The following is a 21,063-nucleotide window of genomic DNA, read 5'->3' on the forward strand; positions in this document are numbered from 1 at the left end:
AGGCGGGCGTCGAGCACCCGACCGACCCGTCATTGGCCGGCTCGCTGGGCCTCGCGCCGCGGCGAGCGCTCTTTTCGGGTAGTGTTTTTAAATAGTGTTTTTAAATCAATCCCTAACTAAACTACCTTTGTTCATATACACACACTATTTGATTGTAATGTGCCTAAGGCACCCGATCAAATATGTTGAACATTGGAAACACTTCAATTTAATATACACTAAATTATTATTAGAAATTAAATTAATTTTGTTAATGTAAAAATAAAAATAATTTTTCATATATAAGAAATAATAATAAAATTTTCAAACAAAAAATAGGTTTTTAATAAAGGAACCTCTTGGAAAATTACATCGCGTTTTTTTTTTAATTGCCTCTGGTCATGCAATAGTTTTCCATTTCTGTGGATTCGATTCGTTTATACGCCAGGATGGCAACCATATCGGCCGTGCGATTCGTATGAAGGTGCTCAGTTGAATATAGTTCGCAACAATATTAGCGTTCTACAATTCAAATGTGCCTTAAAGTCTATTAGCGACCAATTTATTCTTATCAATTATGCTGCAAAATTGACGCAACAGGGGTTGGTGGATTTATATTTGCAAGTGGAGGCCAACAACGTGAATTATATTAAACAGATAAAATACGCGCCCAAAACGTGGCAAACTAGGTCACAGCTAGATACTTTATCACAGAAAAGTGCTGAAACTATCGGCCTCTTCAAAATATGACGCTATGTCCCCGTGCATATTATCTTTGCGCCACGGACTCGGCAGCAATGCTAGGAGGAACAGGTTAGCAAAGAGCAATGAAAATGTTTCTTTGTAAGCGCATGAAAACATAAGTCATACAGCGTTACAAAGTCAGTATATTCCTTGTGCTTCATAGCACCAGCTAAGAACAAATTTGACTAAAATCAGGGGGGGGGGGGGAAATGTTAAAAATTAAAAGTTCCCATTGTTCAAGCATAAGTCGTTCAGACTTGAAACTACCCCTCAGGCCTCTTGGTTAATTTTCTCTGCAAAATATCAGTGTCCTGAAAAATTAAATGGCCCAGGAGTCCACCAAATCTATGACCACTGCGCAGTTGGTGATTATTAAAAGTTCCCAATGTTTGGCACGAGGGTGCTGGGTTCTTGTCTCGGTAAAAGATGGGTGTATGTGTCGCTCTTCAATAAATGTATACGTATATTGTATATGTATAATGTATATGTATAATGTTTATATGTATATGTATATTTTTATTTATTTATTCTTCTTAATTTAAAATTTCCGTGAATTCGAGGCTGTAACATCGGTTTCCTAGACCTAAACATGTGAATATGACACGATTTGTATGTATTATCAAAGAAACTCAATTTAAATAATTTGTAGTTAACAATGAGAAACATTTGTAGATTAAGAGAACAGCTCATATTAAAGTAAGTAAAAGTTTAATATAAATAATGATAAAACTATCATTATTATGAATGTACTTACTTAACTTGAAATATCACTGTACTAATTTGAAATGTCACTGTACACTACATTATAATTAATCAATCAGAAAAAAATTCTGGTCTAAAATATTCAACGTGTAAAAATTACAGTGAAGAAACTATGATTAGTTACGGAACAAGATTAAGCGTTAGGCAAACTTCCGTAGCGGAATTGAATGCACGTCGGCTTTTTGTGTTTAAGTCTCAGGTCTGAAGTTCTTTTGTCTGATCTCTTTAGAAAAATTCCTGTAATGTTGAAAATAGAAATTCAAACCTAAGAAAATGAATGAAAATAAAAACTTCGTAGTAGATTAAAATTGCCCATTGAGCCAAACTTATTTACATAAAAAAAAAAAAAAAAAAAAACAAGAATCTGGACTAGCATTCAAAAAGAATCTGGGTTCTAATCCGCCTAATACAAACCAAATTTCAATTAATTTATTTAATCACTTTAAGGTAAATGCCACGATGGTTACTTAAAACTAGTCTGACTGATTGATGTCAGTGTGTCATTTGTCATCTTCTCTAACATCTTCGGAATAGACAAGGATTATATTTCTGATAAAATAATAAATAAAATGGAAAGTACCTACCTATTTTAATAGGAGTTTATTTTAAATGTGGGTTTACCTATTTAACGCTTCCGAAACATCCCACCACGATAATAAGCTTTTTAAGCAGGAGCATATGAAGAGTTTAATTTTTGTCCGCAGTTTCCTTCAGAATTCTGAACATTTGTTGGTGGCAATGATTAATTTTTAAGGATTTCGGGGGATGGGTGCATATTCATCCACCATCTACCTACTCGTTGCGCACCGCAGAGACTTGTAAGTGTAGGGAGGTACTGGTGGTGTGTTGCAGTGCTCGGTGTCGTGCGGCGAGGGCTACCAGGCGCGCGGAGTGCACTGCAAGGACGCGGCGGGGGCGGCCAGCATCCTGTGCGACCTGGCGTCCAAGCCGGTCCCCGCTCAGCCCTGCCGCACGGGCATCCCCTGTCCAGCGCGCCGCGGACCCTTCTACGAGGCCGGTGAGTCGCCCGCTCCACGCCCGCCTTCGACCCTTCCTTGCTCCCTCCCTGCTTCACTTCCTGCCTGCCTACCTCCACTAATGCACTCCTTCCTTTGTCTCCCCGGTCTTGTTTCCTTCTGGCCTGCTTCCCTTACTACCTCCCTCCTCGCTCCTGTCTTCACTTCCTGCCTGCCTACCTCCGCTAATACACTCCTTACTTTGTCTCCCCGGTCTTGTTTCCTTCTGGCCTGCATCCCTTACTCCCTCCCTCCTCGCTCCTGTCTTCACTTCTCGCCTGCCTACCTCCGCTAATACACTCCTTCCCGTGTCTCCCCGGTCTTGTTTCCTTCTGGCCTGCATCCCTTACTCCCTCCCTCCTCGCTCCTGTCTTCACTATCTGCCTGCCTACCTCCGCTAATACACTCCTTCCCGTGTCTCCCCGGTCTTGTTTCCTTCTGGCCTGCATCCCTTACTCCCTCCCTCCTCGCTCCTGTCTTCACTTCCTGCCTGCCTACCTCCGCTAATACACTCCTTCCCGTGTCTCCCCGGTCTTGTTTCCTTCTGGCCTGCCTCCCTTACACCCTCCCTCCTCGCTCCTGTCTTCACTTCCCGCCTGCCTACCTCCGCTAATACACTCCTTCCCGTGTCTCCCCGGTCTTGTTTCCTTCTGGCCTGCATCCCTTACTCCCTCCCTCCTCGCTCCTGTCTTCACTTCCTGCCTGCCTACCTCCGCTAATACACTCCTTCCCGTGTCTCCCCGGTCTTGTTTCCTTCAGGCCTGCATCCCTTACTCCCTCCCTCCTCGCTCCTGTCTTCACTTCCTGCCTGCCTACCTCCGCTAATACACTCCTTCCCGTGTCTCCCCGGTCTTGTTTCCTTCTGGCCTGCATCCCTTAATCCCTCCCTCCTCGCTCCTGTCTTCACTTCCCGCCTGCCTACCTCCGCTAATACACTCCTTCCCGTGTCTCCCCGGTCTTGTTTCCTTCTGGCCTGCATCCCTTACCCCCTCCCTCCTCGCTCCTGTCTTCACTTCCTGCCTGCCTACCTCCGCTAATACACTCCTTACTTTGTCTCCCCGGTCTTGTTTCCTTCTGGCCTGCATCCCTTACTCCCTCCCTCCTCGCTCCTGTCTTCACTTCCCGCCTGCCTACCTCCGCTAATACACTCCTTCCCGTGTCTCCCCGGTCTTGTTTCCTTCTGGCCTGCATCCCTTACTCCCTCCCTCCTCGCTCCTGTCTTCACTTCCTGCCTGCCTACCTCCGCTAATACACTCCTTCCCGTGTCTCCCCGGTCTTGTTTCCTTCTGGCCTGCATCCCTTACTCCCTCCCTCCTCGCTCCTGTCTTCACTTCCCGCCTGCCTACCTCCGCTAATACACTCCTTCCCGTGTCTCCCCGGTCTTGTTTCCTTCTGGCCTGCCTCCCTTACACCCTCCCTCCTCGCTCCTGTCTTCACTTCCCGCCTGCCTACCTCCGCTAATACACTCCTTCCCGTGTCTCCCCGGTCTTGTTTCCTTCTGGCCTGCATCCCTTACTCCCTCCCTCCTCGCTCCTGTCTTCACTTCCTGCCTGCCTACTTCCGCTAATACACTCCTTCCCGTGTCTCCCCGGTCTTGTTTCCTTCTGGCCTGCATCCCTTACTCCCTCCCTCCTCGCTCCTGTCTTCACTTCCTGCCTGCCTACCTCCGCTAATACACTCCTTCCCGTGTCTCCCCGGTCTTGTTTCCTTCTGGCCTGCATCCCTTACTCCCTCCCTCCTCGCTCCTGTCTTCACTTCCCGCCTGCCTACCTCCGCTAATACACTCCTTCCCGTGTCTCCCCGGTCTTGTTTCCTTCTGGCCTGCATCCCTTACCCCCTCCCTCCTCGCTCCTGTCTTCACTTCCTGCCTGCCTACCTCCGCTAATACACTCCTTACTTTGTCTCCCCGGTCTTGTTTCCTTCTGGCCTGCATCCCTTACTCCCTCCCTCCTCGCTCCTGTCTTCACTTCCCGCCTGCCTACCTCCGCTAATACACTCCTTCCCGTGTCTCCCCGGTCTTGTTTCCTTCTGGCCTGCATCCCTTACTCCCTCCCTCCTCGCTCCTGTCTTCACTTCCTGCCTGCCTACCTCCGCTAATACACTCCTTCCTTTGACTCCCCGGTCTTGTTTCCTTCTGGCCTGCCTCCCTTACTCCCTCCCTCCTCGCTCCTGTCTTCACTTCCTGCCTGGCTACCTCCGCTAATACACTCCTTCCTTTGTCTCCCCGGTCTTGTTTCCTTCTGGCCTGCCTCCCTTACTCCCTCCCTCCTCGCTCCTGTCTTCAATTCCTGCCTGCCTACCTCCGCTAATACACTCCTTCCTTTGTCTCCCCGGTCTTGTTTCCTTCTGGCCTGCCTCCCTTACTCCCTCCCTCCTCGCTCCTGTCTTCACTTCCCGCCTGCCTACCTCCGCTAATACACTCCTTCCCGTGTCTCCCCGGTCTTGTTTCCTTCTGGCCTGCCTCCCTTACTCCCTCCCTCCTCGCTCCTGTCTTCAATTCCTGCCTGCCTACCTCCGCTAATACACTCCTTCCTTTGTCTCCCCGGTCTTGTTTCCTTCTGGCCTGCCTCCCTTACTCCCTCCCTCCTCGCTCCTGTCTTCAATTCCTGCCTGCCTACCTCCGCTAATACACTCCTTCCTTTGTCTCCCCGGTCTTGTTTCCTTCTGGCCTGCCTCCCTTACTCCCTCCCTCCTCGCTCCTGTCTTCAATTCCTGCCTGCCTACCTCCGCTAATACACTCCTTCCTTTGTCTCCCCGGTCTTGTTTCCTTCTGGCCTGCCTCCCTTACTCCCTCCCTCCTCGCTCCTGTCTTCAATTCCTGCCTGCCTACCTCCGCTAATACACTCCTTCCTTTGTCTCCCCGGTCTTGTTTCCTTCTGGCCTGCCTCCCTTACTCCCTCCCTCCTCGCTCCTGTCTTCAATTCCTGCCTGCCTACCTCCGCTAATACACTCCTTCCCGTGTCTCCCCGGTCTTGTTTCCTTCTGGCCTGCATCCCTTACTACCTCCCTCCTCGCTCCTGTCTTCACTTCCCGCCTGCCTACCTCCGCTAATACACTCCTTCCCGTGTCTCCCCGGTCTTGTTTCCTTCTGGCCTGCATCCCTTACCCCCTCCCTCCTCGCTCCTGTCTTCACTTCCCGCCTGCCTACCTCCGCTAATACACTCCTTCCCGTGTCTCCCCGGTCTTGTTTCCTTCTGGCCTGCATCCCTTACCCCCTCCCTCCTCGCTCCTGTCTTCACTTCCTGCCTGCCTACCTCCGCTAATACACTCCTTCCTTTGTCTCCCCGGTCTTGTTTCCTTCTGGCCTGCATCCCTTACTCCCTCCCTCCTCGCTCCTGTCTTCACTTCCCGCCTGCCTACCTCCGCTAATACACTCCTTCCCGTGTCTCCCCGGTCTTGTTTCCTTCGGGCCTGCCTCTCTTACTCCCTCCCTCCTCGCTCCTGTCTTCACTTCCTGCCTGCCTACCTCCGCTAATACTCTCCTTCCCGTGTCTCCCCGGTCTTGTTTCCTTCTGGCCTGCCTCCCTTACTCCCTCCCTCCTCGCTCCTGTCTTCACTTCCTGCCTGCCTACCTCCGCTAATACACTCCTTCCTTTGTCTCCCCGGTCTTGTTTCCTTCTGGCCTGCATCCCTTACCCCCTCCCTCCTCGATCCTGTCTTCACTTCCTGCCTGCCTACCTCCGCTAATGCACTTCTTACTTTGTCTCCCCGGTCTTGTTTCCTTCTGGCCTGCATCCCTTACTCCCTCCCTCCTCGCTCCTGTCTTCACTTCCTGCCTGCCTACCTCCGCTTATACACTCCTTCCTTGGTCTCCCCGGTCTTGTTTCCTTCTGGCCTGCATCCCTTACCCCCTCCCTCCTCGATCCTGTCTTCACTTCCTGCCTGCCTACCTCCGCTAATGCACTTCTTACTTTGTCTCCCCGGTCTTGTTTCCTTCTGGCCTGCCTCCCTTACACCCTCCCTCCTCGCTCCTGTCTTCACTTCCCCCCTGCCTACCTCCGCTAATACACTCCTTCCCGTGTCTCCCCGGTCTTGTTTCCTTCTGGCCTGCATCCCTTACTCCCTCCCTCCTCGCTCCTGTCTTCACTTCCTGCCTGCCTACTTCCGCTAATACACTCCTTCCCGTGTCTCCCCGGTCTTGTTTCCTTCTGGCCTGCATCCCTTACTCCCTCCCTCCTCGCTCCTGTCTTCACTTCCTGCCTGCCTACCTCCGCTAATACACTCCTTCCCGTGTCTCCCCGGTCTTGTTTCCTTCTGGCCTGCATCCCTTACTCCCTCCCTCCTCGCTCCTGTCTTCACTTCCCGCCTGCCTACCTCCGCTAATACACTCCTTCCCGTGTCTCCCCGGTCTTGTTTCCTTCTGGCCTGCATCCCTTACCCCCTCCCTCCTCGCTCCTGTCTTCACTTCCTGCCTGCCTACCTCCGCTAATACACTCCTTACTTTGTCTCCCCGGTCTTGTTTCCTTCTGGCCTGCATCCCTTACTCCCTCCCTCCTCGCTCCTGTCTTCACTTCCCGCCTGCCTACCTCCGCTAATACACTCCTTCCCGTGTCTCCCCGGTCTTGTTTCCTTCTGGCCTGCATCCCTTACTCCCTCCCTCCTCGCTCCTGTCTTCACTTCCTGCCTGCCTACCTCCGCTAATACACTCCTTCCTTTGACTCCCCGGTCTTGTTTCCTTCTGGCCTGCCTCCCTTACTCCCTCCCTCCTCGCTCCTGTCTTCACTTCCTGCCTGGCTACCTCCGCTAATACACTCCTTCCTTTGTCTCCCCGGTCTTGTTTCCTTCTGGCCTGCCTCCCTTACTCCCTCCCTCCTCGCTCTTGTCTTCAATTCCTGCCTGCCTACCTCCGCTAATACACTCCTTCCTTTGTCTCCCCGGTCTTGTTTCCTTCTGGCCTGCCTCCCTTACTCCCTCCCTCCTCGCTCCTGTCTTCACTTCCCGCCTGCCTACCTCCGCTAATACACTCCTTCCCGTGTCTCCCCGGTCTTGTTTCCTTCTGGCCTGCCTCCCTTACTCCCTCCCTCCTCGCTCCTGTCTTCAATTCCTGCCTGCCTACCTCCGCTAATACACTCCTTCCTTTGTCTCCCCGGTCTTGTTTCCTTCTGGCCTGCCTCCCTTACTCCCTCCCTCCTCGCTCCTGTCTTCAATTCCTGCCTGCCTACCTCCGCTAATACACTCCTTCCTTTGTCTCCCCGGTCTTGTTTCCTTCTGGCCTGCCTCCCTTACTCCCTCCCTCCTCGCTCCTGTCTTCAATTCCTGCCTGCCTACCTCCGCTAATACACTCCTTCCTTTGTCTCCCCGGTCTTGTTTCCTTCTGGCCTGCCTCCCTTACTCCCTCCCTCCTCGCTCCTGTCTTTAATTCCTGCCTGCCTACCTCCGCTAATACACTCCTTCCTTTGTCTCCCCGGTCTTGTTTCCTTCTGGCCTGCCTCCCTTACTCCCTCCCTCCTCGCTCCTGTCTTCAATTCCTGCCTGCCTACCTCCGCTAATACACTCCTTCCCGTGTCTCCCCGGTCTTGTTTCCTTCTGGCCTGCATCCCTTACTACCTCCCTCCTCGCTCCTGTCTTCACTTCCCGCCTGCCTACCTCCGCTAATACACTCCTTCCCGTGTCTCCCCGGTCTTGTTTCCTTCTGGCCTGCATCCCTTACCCCCTCCCTCCTCGCTCCTGTCTTCACTTCCCGCCTGCCTACCTCCGCTAATACACTCCTTCCCGTGTCTCCCCGGTCTTGTTTCCTTCTGGCCTGCATCCCTTACCCCCTCCCTCCTCGCTCCTGTCTTCACTTCCTGCCTGCCTACCTCCGCTAATACACTCCTTCCTTTGTCTCCCCGGTCTTGTTTCCTTCTGGCCTGCATCCCTTACTCCCTCCCTCCTCGCTCCTGTCTTCACTTCCCGCCTGCCTACCTCCGCTAATACACTCCTTCCCGTGTCTCCCCGGTCTTGTTTCCTTCGGGCCTGCCTCCCTTACTCCCTCCCTCCTCGCTCCTGTCTTCACTTCCTGCCTGCCTACCTCCGCTAATACTCTCCTTCCCGTGTCTCCCCGGTCTTGTTTCCTTCTGGCCTGCCTCCCTTACTCCCTCCCTCCTCGCTCCTGTCTTCACTTCCTGCCTGCCTACCTCCGCTAATACACTCCTTCCTTTGTCTCCCCGGTCTTGTTTCCTTCTGGCCTGCATCCCTTACCCCCTCCCTCCTCGATCCTGTCTTCACTTCCTGCCTGCCTACCTCCGCTAATGCACTTCTTACTTTGTCTCCCCGGTCTTGTTTCCTTCTGGCCTGCATCCCTTACTCCCTCCCTCCTCGCTCCTGTCTTTAATTCCTGCCTGCCTACCTCCGCTAATACACTCCTTCCTTTGTCTCCCCGGTCTTGTTTCCTTCTGGCCTGCCTCCCTTACTCCCTCCCTCCTCGCTCCTGTCTTCACTTCCCGCCTGCCTACCTCCGCTAATACACTCCTTCCCGTGTCTCCCCGGTCTTGTTTCCTTCTGGCCTGCCTCCCTTACTCCCTCCCTCCTCGCTCCTGTCTTCAATTCCTGCCTGCCTACCTCCGCTAATACACTCCTTCCTTTGTCTCCCCGGTCTTGTTTCCTTCTGGCCTGCCTCCCTTACTCCCTCCCTCCTCGCTCCTGTCTTCACTTCCCGCCTGCCTACCTCCGCTAATACACTCCTTCCCGTGTCTCCCCGGTCTTGTTTCCTTCTGGCCTGCATCCCTTACCCCCTCCCTCCTCGCTCCTGTCTTCACTTCCTGCCTGCCTACCTCCGCTAATACACTCCTTCCTTTGTCTCCCCGGTCTTGTTTCCTTCTGGCCTGCATCCCTTACTCCCTCCCTCCTCGCTCCTGTCTTCACTTCCCGCCTGCCTACCTCCGCTAATACACTCCTTCCCGTGTCTCCCCGGTCTTGTTTCCTTCGGGCCTGCCTCCCTTACTCCCTCCCTCCTCGCTCCTGTCTTCACTTCCTGCCTGCCTACCTCCGCTAATACTCTCCTTCCCGTGTCTCCCCGGTCTTGTTTCCTTCTGGCCTGCCTCCCTTACTCCCTCCCTCCTCGCTCCTGTCTTCACTTCCTGCCTGCCTACCTCCGCTAATACACTCCTTCCTTTGTCTCCCCGGTCTTGTTTCCTTCTGGCCTGCATCCCTTACCCCCTCCCTCCTCGATCCTGTCTTCACTTCCTGCCTGCCTACCTCCGCTAATGCACTTCTTACTTTGTCTCCCCGGTCTTGTTTCCTTCTGGCCTGCATCCCTTACTCCCTCCCTCCTCGCTCCTGTCTTCACTTCCTGCCTGCCTACCTCCGCTAATACACTCCTTCCTTGGTCTCCCCGGTCTTGTTTCCTTCTGGCCTGCATCCCTTACCCCCTCCCTCCTCGATCCTGTCTTTACTTCCTGCCTGCCTACCTCCGCTAATGCACTTCTTACTTTGTCTCCCCGGTCTTGTTTCCTTCTGGCCTGCATCCCTTACTCTCTCCCTCCTCGCTCCTGTCTTCACTTCCTGCCTGCCTACCTCCACTAATGCACTCCTTCCTTTGTCTCCCCGGTCTTGTTTCCTTCTGGCCTGCCTCCCTTACTCCCTCCCTCCTCGCTCCTGTCTTCACTTCCTGCCTGCCTACCTCCGCTAATACACTCCTTACTTTCTCACCCCGTTGTTTCCATCTGGTCTGCCTTCTTACTATACTTCATAAATGCCTACCTCTACTTCTTCACTTCTTCCTTCCTCCTAAATGGTTCATTACTTCCTTCCTGCATCCCTTCATTACATCCTTTCTGCCTGACTTCCTTTATTGCTTAATGTCTGTATGTCTCTCGTCTTTACTTTCTCTCTGCCTGTTCCCTTCTCTACTTCCTTTATCTCTGCCTTCTTTCTTTACTTCTTGCCAAATTCCTTCTTTAATTACTTCCTGCGGTCCTTCACTCTTTCAATACTTTCATTTTTCCTCCTGCCTCCCTTCTTTACTTTCTACCTACCTCACTTCTTTCTTTCCCACCTATCATCAGAAATTCTATCATTCCTGCCACTATTATTTGAATCTTTTGGACTTACCTCCTTTCTTGTTTCAATCCTACCTGTTCTTCTTCTTAAATTCCTTCTTACCTTCCTAAACTCATTTTTTTTTATATATTTTTACCCTACCTTGTTTCCATCTTTCCCAACTCCTTCCTTTACTTTCTCACTGCCTACCCTCAATAATTCACTTATTCCTTCCTTGCTTGCTTCTCCCTGGTACATTCCTGCATAAATTACTTATTTTATTCCTGCCTTCTTACCTCTACACCTATACTCCTTCTTTTCTCTTGCCGTATTTTCTTCCTGTTTGCACTTTTATTTACTTAATGTTAATTCCACTCCTTTACATCTTCTTTCATCCCTGCTGCCTTGATGCCTTGATTCCTTCTTGCCCGCCTCCCTTATTTGCTTCCTGTCTACCTATCTTCTTTAATTTCTTCCTGCCTTCAATTTCTCTCCACTCCTTCCTTCCTCCCACCTGTCTTGTTTCCTGCCTGCCTACTTTAATTACATCCCAAAATTCTAACATCTTAAATTCTTTCTTTCCTACACTCCTTAAATTCTTCCTCCCGCTCTCCTGTAATGTTTCCTTGCTGCTTAAATTTCTTTTTTATTCCAGCCTACCTACCTCTACTTTAACACTCCTTCCTCCCTCCTACTTTGACTCCTTTCTGCCTGTCCCTCTTTATTCTTAAATTTCCTCCTGCATTTCTCTCTACTTTACTTCCTTCCTGCCTCCCTTCTTTACTTCGTGCCTACCTCCCTTCTTTACTTCCTGCTGACCTTCCTTCTTAAATTTCTTTCTGGCATCCTTCACTACTTCATTTCTTTTTGTCTTTCTCCAGCCTTGTTTCTATCTTGCCCACCTCCCACCTTTGCTTCATTACTACATTCACTCCTTCACTCTTTCCTTTCTGCCTAAATTCCTTTTGGTAATCTGGCCTACTTACTACCACTCCTTTACTTCTTCTTTCCTCTTGCCTTGTTTTCTCCCTAGCTGCCTCCTCTCTTTATTTAATGCCTACCTCCACTTATTCATTTCTTCCTTCATCTCTCCTGTCTTGATTCCTTCTCGTTGCCTACCTTCTTTACTTCCTGCCTACCTTTCTTCTTTGATTTCTTCTTGCCTTCCTTCACTTCTTCATTCCTTTATTCCTCCTTTCTTGTGGCCTTCCTTATTGCCTTCCTTCTTTACTTTAAGTCTAACATCCTTCTTTAATTCCTTCATGCCTTCCTTCACTCCTTCATTACTTCATTACTTTCTACCTCCCTTCTGTCTTATTTTCTTCTTGTATGTCTCCCTCTTCTACTTCCTTACTTTTAAACATCAATCATTATCTTATTTCTCCCTCTTGTTTTATTCCTTCCTGTCATCCTTCTTTACTTTTTGCCTACATCCCTTCATATCTTCACTCCTTCCTGTCTAGCTTAGATTCCTCACTCTTTTATTTATGTCCACCTTCGTTTCCTCACTTAATACTTCCTCCTTTGTTTTTCCCTGCTTTTTCACGCATTTACTTCCTGCCTTTCTTTGTTCCTACATGTTTATTTTCCAGCTTATCTTCTTCTGTACTAACTGCCTAAATTCTTTCATTACTTCTTTTTCTTCTCTTATTACTTTCTATCTTCCTAACTTTCTCTCTAGCTTATTTCCTAGCTCTTTTACTTATTTTATACCTATTTTCCTCTCTCCCTACCTCCTGTCTTTCTTCCTGAAGAGGACGTTGCCACAAACATGCCAGCTTACTTGTATGATATAAAGTCGACTCCAAAACGACAACAAATCCAAAATCACCAATTCTATTTCTATCTCCAATTCTGTTTCTATCTCCAATTCTGTTTCTATCTCCAATTCTGTTTCTCCTAAGAGTATAATCAAAACGACTTTTAACTTGTTATTTTAATATGTGGTACTGCTTGGGGAGGGAGGGGGTGTTTATGGACATTGCAAGTAGTGCACCTCAGGATGATCAAGTTTTCGTTTGTGGTCGAGATCACTAGAGCCTCACGCTCGCGAGGTGACGTGTGTGTCGTGGGTGCGATTCCAACATTCAGCAATCATTAACGTCTATGACCAGTGAGTTAGTCAGATAGTTCGCGGCCCAAAATAACCTTGGGGTTATCTTGCCTTAAAGTGTGGTCTCAAACGCAATGTTGATTTTCTTCAATTTCTTGTCATTTCTTTTTTTTTGGGGGGGGGGGGCAATTTTTTTTTTTAATTTAACACTATACCTCTCTTGCATTAGTTGTTCTGTCACAAATATTGTCAAGAGATTTCAGCCCACTAAGTGTGATATGATTGCTGTAAAAAGACGCACAATTGGTAACCATTAGAAACATTTGCGCGTCTTTTTACATCCACTTTATACCTGTAAAACTTAGCAAATCTTTGCTGGAAATATTTGTGACGTAAAAACACATGCAAGAGAAGTACCTATACTGTAATTTTTTTTAAAAAATAGCCTTTAACTATAGCTATTAGTAGTAATGAACAAATAAATAAAATAGCAACGTGACGTATGATACCCCACCTTAAGCATCTGTGCACAGCTGTGTGAAGTTAAACCCAACAGTTACTGCAGCTAGTATTAAATACACTCATGTAAAAGTTGCAACTAGAGATTATGACCCATTAGAGCTAAAAGTCAGCTATAGTGATCACTTTATTATGGAAGCCAACTTAACCATATTCCAATATTATGATTTTCCAACTTTACTACATTCCGATACAGATATATTTCAGTCATCTGGGGCTACGACGGTTGAGTGGTAAAACCGCTCACCTCCCTTCATTTTAAATTGGGTTTGATCTCTGGAGGAGTCACATCAGGATTTTTCTCACAGGTATGACACACAGCGGTCGTTGCCGTGAGCAACTGTGTTTTTTCAGGGTACTCCCTTTCTCGCCCATTTCAAATTAATTCCATCAATGCTCTGAAATAATGTCACAGGATCACAGCAAAAGTATCGACGTCGTTACCACCCTGTACTTGTCCTCTGAACCAGTTCTTTTCCTGGTTACAAGATTTCTTTTTTTAAAATAATAATCTCATAGTCTCATATTTTATTATTTAACATAAGTAGTATGTAAATGGGCATCCGGGGACACGGCTTCTGGCTGTGGTGTCTGTGGTGTTTTCCGCCATATTGGATTGTGACGTCACGGCGGCCATCTCGGAGGAGTGTAACGGGACATAGCGTAACGGGACAAGTTTGACCTTGACCTTTGAGCCTCAAAATTTTCCAAAATTGGGCAAAAATTGCCCAAAATTCCTCAAAATTTCCATTTCTGTAGAAAAAAATTCCGCCAAAAAATCTCAAAAAATTCCTCAATTCAAAAATTAGGATTTCGAAAATCCTCAAAAGTCACTTTGTCTTAGAAAGAACCCAAATTCCTAAAAGAGGCTTAAGCATCCTTGTTTACAGCCTCCGATAAGCCTCTTACGTCATCTAGGATTATGACCGCCATCTTGGATTATGTCGTCACCGTTGCAGTTTCCGTTACGTCCGCCATCTTGAAAATCTTTATTTATTATCCGATTTTAATGAAATTTTTTTTAAAAATTATAAAAAAATTCAAATAATAAAATTTTAACAAAATAATTATAAAAAATATACTTTTACGACACGGAATTCGGAGTCCTCGGTTCAAACCCGACGAGTGCAAAAAAAAATAAAAATTACGACCGATCCTTCCCTCACAGTGGACGCAGGCAGACTGACCCCCACCACTTTTACCAATGCATATATATCGTCACATAGTATGACGTCATGTCCGCCATCTTGAAATTTGGACATCATCTTGAAAATCTTTATTTATTATCCGATTTTAATGAAAAAAAATTCCAAAATTCATCAAAAAATTAACGTATTTGAATTCTGTTTGATTATATCGATGTACGTCCTTGGTTCGATTCCCGACGAGAGTAAACGGTCGATCCTTCCTCCATGAAAGCTACCAAGACTGATCTACCACCACCAGTACCAAGGTATATATCATCAACTGGTATGACATCATGTCCGCCATCTTGTCTTCATCCGCTGGAAACCACCATCTTGTTTTCGTCTGATAGAGTGTGCCGATACCATGTAGTATAATTATCTGTTCACGATACTTTTGTCCTCAACTGTTGACATTGAACATTGACCTTGAAATATGACCTTGACCTTGAAATTTGACCTTGACCTTGAACATTGACCTTGAACTTTGACCTTGACCTTGAAATTTGAACTTGACCTTGATATTTGACCTTCACCTCGAAATTTGACCTTGACCTTGAAATTTGACTTTGTCCTTGAAATTTGACTTTGTCCTTGTCGACCATCATGGATTCGACATTTTATGTTCAGTACATGCTACCAGGAGTTACCACCTGCTGAAGTACTCCATCTTGTGTGTACTTGTATTATAGAGTACATTTCCATCTGGATAATTTTATTCTAACCCGCTACAGTGCAGTAATCATTTATTACCGAGGTGCCCCCCCCCGCCATCTTGAAATTCGGCCGCCATCTTGGAAATCATGTAATAATGTAGCTATAAAAGCGGGAAAAAATCCAAAATTCATAAAAAAAATCACTCATTAACTTACATTTTGATTCGATTCGCTCCAGTCCTTGGTTCGATCCCTGGATGATGCAAATCATTTAATTTTATATAAAAAATAATAATTTCAATAAACCATGTTCAAAATTCTTAAAGAGACTTTAAATCCTCTACTACCATCATCCTATCAGACATCAAGACCACCATATTGGAAATTCGTAATTGTAATGCTAGAGATTCGGGAAAAAGTTCAAAATTCATTAAATAAATTTGTAATCTATATACTGATTGATTAGATCGACTAAGGTCCTTGGTTCGATCCCTGGCCGATACAAAACCACTTTAATTTTAAAAAAGTACCAGAAAAGTGTAAGGTTCGAGAAATAAAACACCTCAAAGTCTTTTACAAACATAATATTTACTACACAATTTCTATCCTACTACAGAATCACTTGCGAAAGCCAGCAATCTTATAAACATTTAGCCCTGCATAGACGTGCAACTACTTCTTAGCTCCAAATGGCTCCCACAGCTCCAACAGCCTCCAAATGCTTAACACAGCTCCAAATGGCTCCAAATGCTCCAAACGGCCTCCAAATGCTTGACAGCTCCAAATGTCTCCAGCAGCTCCAAATGCTTGACAGCTACAAATGCTTCAAAAGGCTCCAAATGTTCCAAATGACTCCAAATGCTCCAAATGGCTCCAACAGCTCCAAAAGGCTCCAAATGCTTCAAAAGGCTCCAATTGTTCCAAGAGCTCCATCTTCAATTGGTTCCAACTGATTCCAATTACTTTTCTTATCGAACTTGGCATGATTACTAACATGTCTTTATTAGTATACATTTTGACTGGCAGTGGTAACGTATTGTGCACCTTTAAGTTATAAGTTTTATTTAGAAATCAGATTTCGATAAATGGTAGATACCATTTGGAAATAAAATATAGAAATTTATCTTCAAGTTTATACACATACATTTAATTTAAGCCATTATTGTATGTAGCCAGCTTCCCTCAGTTCTTTGAGTATGAAGGATATTTCTGTAATGTTCGAATAGTTTCCTGCACAAAGCGATCCATGTAGTAGTCGTAGCCTGTCAACCAATATGTTAGGATCTTCCCATGAGGTATAATCAATCTCTTCTGCTGCGTTCATCATCCTTGCATGTTTATTATAAATATTATGATATCTGGTGTCTTCCGTTTTAACACCAACCTCAGGGTTACTTTCCTCATCGTGCCAGTGATTATCACAAGCTTGATCAGGATAATTTATTTTATTACGACGTTTCCATCGTTTTGGTCTCAAACCACCATCACAGTCTTCGCTCTTGCATGCGTTTGGTGCTTCAGCACAGTACTCAATCATGTCAGCCTTAGATGTGTCAGCACAGTCTTCGTTCACGCCAGCTCCTGATGTGTCACCACAGTCTTCAATCATGTCAGCACCACAAACTTGATCAGGATAATTTATTTTATTACGTCGTTTCCATCGTTTTGGTCTCAGACCGCCATCACAGTCTTCGATCTTGCATGCTTTAGGTGCTTCAGTACAGTACTCAATCATGTCAGCCTCAGATGTGTCACCACAATCTTCAATCATGCCCGCTTCAGATGATTCATCAAAGTCTTCGACCTTGTAAGCTTCAGATGGTCCTCCATCTTTCTCATTTTCATGGAGACTACTAGATATTGGAGTAAATATATTTTCATTTCTAATGTGGTTACAACTTCCTTCGTTTGTTTTAAATTTTAAATTATTATCTTGATCTAGATCAGTAATTTTAGCATTAGCTTTTTCGCCTTCGTTCCTCTTCCGCGATGTTGTAGCCCAGTCTTCGTTATCTTTATTCATCTTAATTGTACAGGTCTTGTAATGTCTATCCAAGTAATATCTTCTACCAAAGGATTTCTGACACTGACTGCAATGAAATGGTTTTTGACAAGGACCCAAATTACACTCGCTTCTCTCATGTCGTTTAGCATTCTTTCTCAAGGTAAACACCTTGCTACAGTATCTACAGTGATGACGTTTTGATACAGCAACAAATTCCGTTTCAGGATTCATATTAGTTATTGAGACTAATGCCAGATGCAAACTAAAAGTTTTAAATTAGATATATTACTTAAATAGAATTTTTTAATTATTTCATCAGCGAGAATTAATTTATCTCATTCAAAGGTACTTGTTGCAAGTAGTTCTGCTTTTCATCAACAGATGTCGCCACATGTTACTTGCAGGTAAATAATATTTAGTTCTTTTATGCGGGATGCGGGATGCTCACTAACGATCGCAAAAGAAGGATGGCTTCGCTAGACTCCAAGGAGAAGGAAGTTCGTCCATCCTGTTAGTGCTTCTTAGATTTCTCAGAGATTATTTGACTGAGTAATGATAATTTTTTTTTTTAAATTTCCACCTGATAAAAATATTACAAGTGCTGATTTATTGGTAGAATTTCAATAATTAAATGCAACCTTGAATAAAAAATGACATGCTTCATTAAGTAAAAAAATCCTTCATGCAGAGATAAATTCCTCATCAGTAACCAGAAGCACTCGGAGAAAACCATCAGATGTCTAGTCAGGAATAATCAGAAGCACCCAGAGAAAACCATCAAAATATTGTCAAGAATAATCAGAAGCACACACGGAAATATCCACCATAATACTGTCAAGAATAAACGGGAGCACGCGGAGAAAACCGCCATAATAGTGACAAGAATAATCGGAAGCACACGGAGAAAACCGCCACAAGTTTTCTTTGATATCATAAAATTTTAGGAAAAAATAACAAAAAATAAAAATAAATTAATAAAAAATTTTAAAAAATAAAATAAATAAATACATAAACAGATTCTGCTAGCTTGTGAACTTCTCATTGTTGAGCAAAGATATAGTTCTAGTACAAGCCAAAGGCTGACATGATTGAGTACTGTGCTGAAGCACCAAACGCATGCAAGAGCGAAGACTGTGATGGTGGTTTGAGACCAAAACGATGGAAACGTCGTAATAAAATAAATTATCCTGATCAAGCTTGTGATAATCACTGGCACGATGAGGAAAGTAACCCTGAGGTTGGTGTTAAAACGGAAGACACCAGATATCATAGTATTTATAATAAACATGCAAGGATGATGAACGCAGCAGAAGAGATTGATTATACCTCATGGGAAGATCCTAACATATTGGTTGACAGGCTACGACTACTACATGGATCGCTTTGTGCAGGAAACTATTCGAACATTATAGAAATATCCTTCATACTCAAAGAACTGAGGGAAGCTGGCTACATACAATAATGGCTTAAATTAAATGTATGTGTATAAACTTGAAGATAAATTAATATATTTTATTTCCAAATGGTATCTACCATTTATCGAAATCTGATTTCTAAATAAAACTTATATCTTAAAGGTGCACAATACGTTACCACTGCCAGTCAAAATGTATACTAATAAAGACATGTTAGTAATCATGCCAAGTTCGATAAGAAAAGTAATTGGAATCAGTTGGAACCAATTGAAGATGGAGCTCTTGGAACAATTGGAGCCTTTTGAAGCATTTGGAGCCTTTTGGAGCTGTTGGAGCCATTTGGAGCATTTGGAGTCATTTGGAGCATTTGGAGCCTTTTGAAGCATTTGTAGCTGTCAAGCATTTGGAGGCCGTTTGGAGCATTTGGAGCCATTTGGAGCTGTGTTAAGCATTTGGAGGCTGTTGGAGCCATTTGGAGGCCGTTTGGAGCATTTGGAGCTATTTGGAGCTGTGTTAAGCATTTGGAGGCTGTTGGAGCATTTGGAGCCTTTTGAAGCATTTGGAGCCTTTTGGAGACATTTGGAGCATTTGGAGCCATTTGGAGCTGTGTTAAGCATTTGGAGGCTATTGGAGCATTTGGAGCCTTTTTTGGAGCTGTTGGAGCATTTGGAGCCTTTTGAAGCATTTGGAGCTGTCAAGCATTTGGAGCTGCTGGAGACATTTGGAGCATTTGGAGTCGTTTGGAGCATTTGGAGCCATTTGGAGCTGTGTTAAGCATTTGGAGGCTGTTGGAGCTGTGGGAGCCATTTGGAGCTAAGAAGTAGTTGCACGTCTATGCAGGGCTAAATGTTTATAAGATTGCTGGCTTTCGCAAGTGATTCTGTAGTAGGATAGATATTGTGTAATAAATATTATGTTTGTAAAAGACTTTGAGGTGTTTTATTTCTCGAACCTTACACTTTTCTGGTACTTTTTTAAAATTAAAGTGGTTTTGTATCGGCCAGGGATCGAACCAAGGACCTTAGTCGATCTAATCAATCAGTATATAGATTACAAATTTATTTAATGAATTTTTAACTTTTTCCCGAATCTCTAGCATTACAATTACGAAATTCCAATATGGTGGTCTTGATGTCTGATAGGATGATGGTAGTAGAGGATTTAAAGTCTCTTTAAGAATTTTGAACATGGTTTATTGAAATTATTATTTTTTATATAAAATTAAATGATTTGCATCATTCAGGGATCGAACCAAGGACTGGAGCGAATCGAATCAAAATGTAAGTTAATGAGTGATTTTTTTTATGAATTTTGGATTTTTTCCCACTTTTATAGCTACATTATTACATGATTTCCAAGATGGCGGCCGAATTTCAAGATGGCGGGGGGGGCACCTCGGTAATAAATGATTACTGCACTGTAGCGGGTTAGAATAAAATTATCCAGATGGAAATGTACTCTATAATACAAGTACACACAAGATGGAGTACTTCAGCAGGTGGTAGCTCCTGGTAGCATGTACTGAACATAAAATGTCGAATCCATGATGGTCGACAAGGACAAAGTCAAATTTCAAGGACAAAGTCAAATTTCAAGGTCAAGGTCAAATTTCGAGGTGAAGGTCAAATATCAAGGTCAAGTTCAAATTTCAAGGTCAAGGTCAAAGTTCAAGGTCAATGTTCAAGGTCAAGGTCAAATTTCAAGGTCAAGGTCATATTTCAAGGTCAATGTTCAATGTCAACAGTTGAGGACAAAAGTATCGTGAACAGATAATTATACTACATGGTATCGGCACACTCTATCAGACGAAAACAAGATGGTGGTTTCCAGCGGATGAAGACAAGATGGCGGACATGATGTCATACCAGTTGATGATATATACCTTGGTACTGGTGGTGGTAGATCAGTCTTGGTAGCTTTCATGGAGGAAGGATCGACCGTTTACTCTCGTCGGGAATCGAACCAAGGACGTACATCGATATTATCAAACAGAATTCAAATACGTTAATTTTTTGATGAATTTTGGAATTTTTTTTCATTAAAATCGGATAATAAATAAAGATTTTCAAGATGACGTCCAAATTTCAAGATGGCGGACATTACGTCATACTATGTGACGATATATATGCATTGGTAAAAGTGGTGGGGGTCAGTCTGCCTGCGTCCACTGTGAGGGAAGGATCGGTCGTAATTTTTATTTTTTTTGCACTCGTCGGGTTCGAACCGAGGACTCCGAATTCCGTGTCGTAAAAGTATATTTTTATAATTATTTTGTTAAAATTTTATTATTTGAATTTTTTTATAATTTTTAAAAAAAAATTCATTAAAATCTGATAATAAATAAAGATTTTCAAGATGGCGGACGTAACGGAAACTGCAACGGTGACGACATAATCCAAGATGGCGGTCATAATCCTAGATGACGTAAGAGGCTTATCGGAGGCTGTAAACAAGGATGCTTAAGCCTCTTTTAGGAATTTGGGTTCTTTCTAAGACAAAGTGACTTTTGAGGATTTTCGAAATCCTAATTTTTGAATTGAGGAATTTTTTGAGATTTTTTGGCGGAATTTTTTTCTACAGAAATGGAAATTTTGAGGAATTTTGAGGAATTTTGGGCAATTTTTGCCCAATTTTGGAAAATTTTGAGGGTCAAAGGTCAAGGTCAAACTTGTCCCGTTACGCTATGTCCCGTTACACTCCTCCGAGATGGCCGCCGTGACGTCACAATCCAATATGGCGGAAAACACCACAGACACCACAGCCAGAAGCCG

General features: G+C 45.0%; 1 protein-coding gene across 1 annotated transcript in view; it reads left to right on the top strand.

Moving 5' to 3' along the window:
* Positions 1–21,063, top strand: part of LOC134534279 (protein madd-4) — a 191,240-nt gene that overhangs the window by 80,903 nt on the left and 89,274 nt on the right. Inside the window, exon 8 of the mRNA XM_063373000.1 lies at positions 2,338–2,482. Coding sequence (XP_063229070.1) covers positions 2,338–2,482 — 145 coding nt within the window. The remainder of the gene's footprint in view (positions 1–2,337; positions 2,483–21,063) is intronic.

This window comes from Bacillus rossius, chromosome 1, assembly GCF_032445375.1.
Source record: "Bacillus rossius redtenbacheri isolate Brsri chromosome 1, Brsri_v3, whole genome shotgun sequence".
Lineage (NCBI taxonomy): Eukaryota > Metazoa > Arthropoda > Insecta > Phasmatodea > Bacillidae > Bacillus > Bacillus rossius.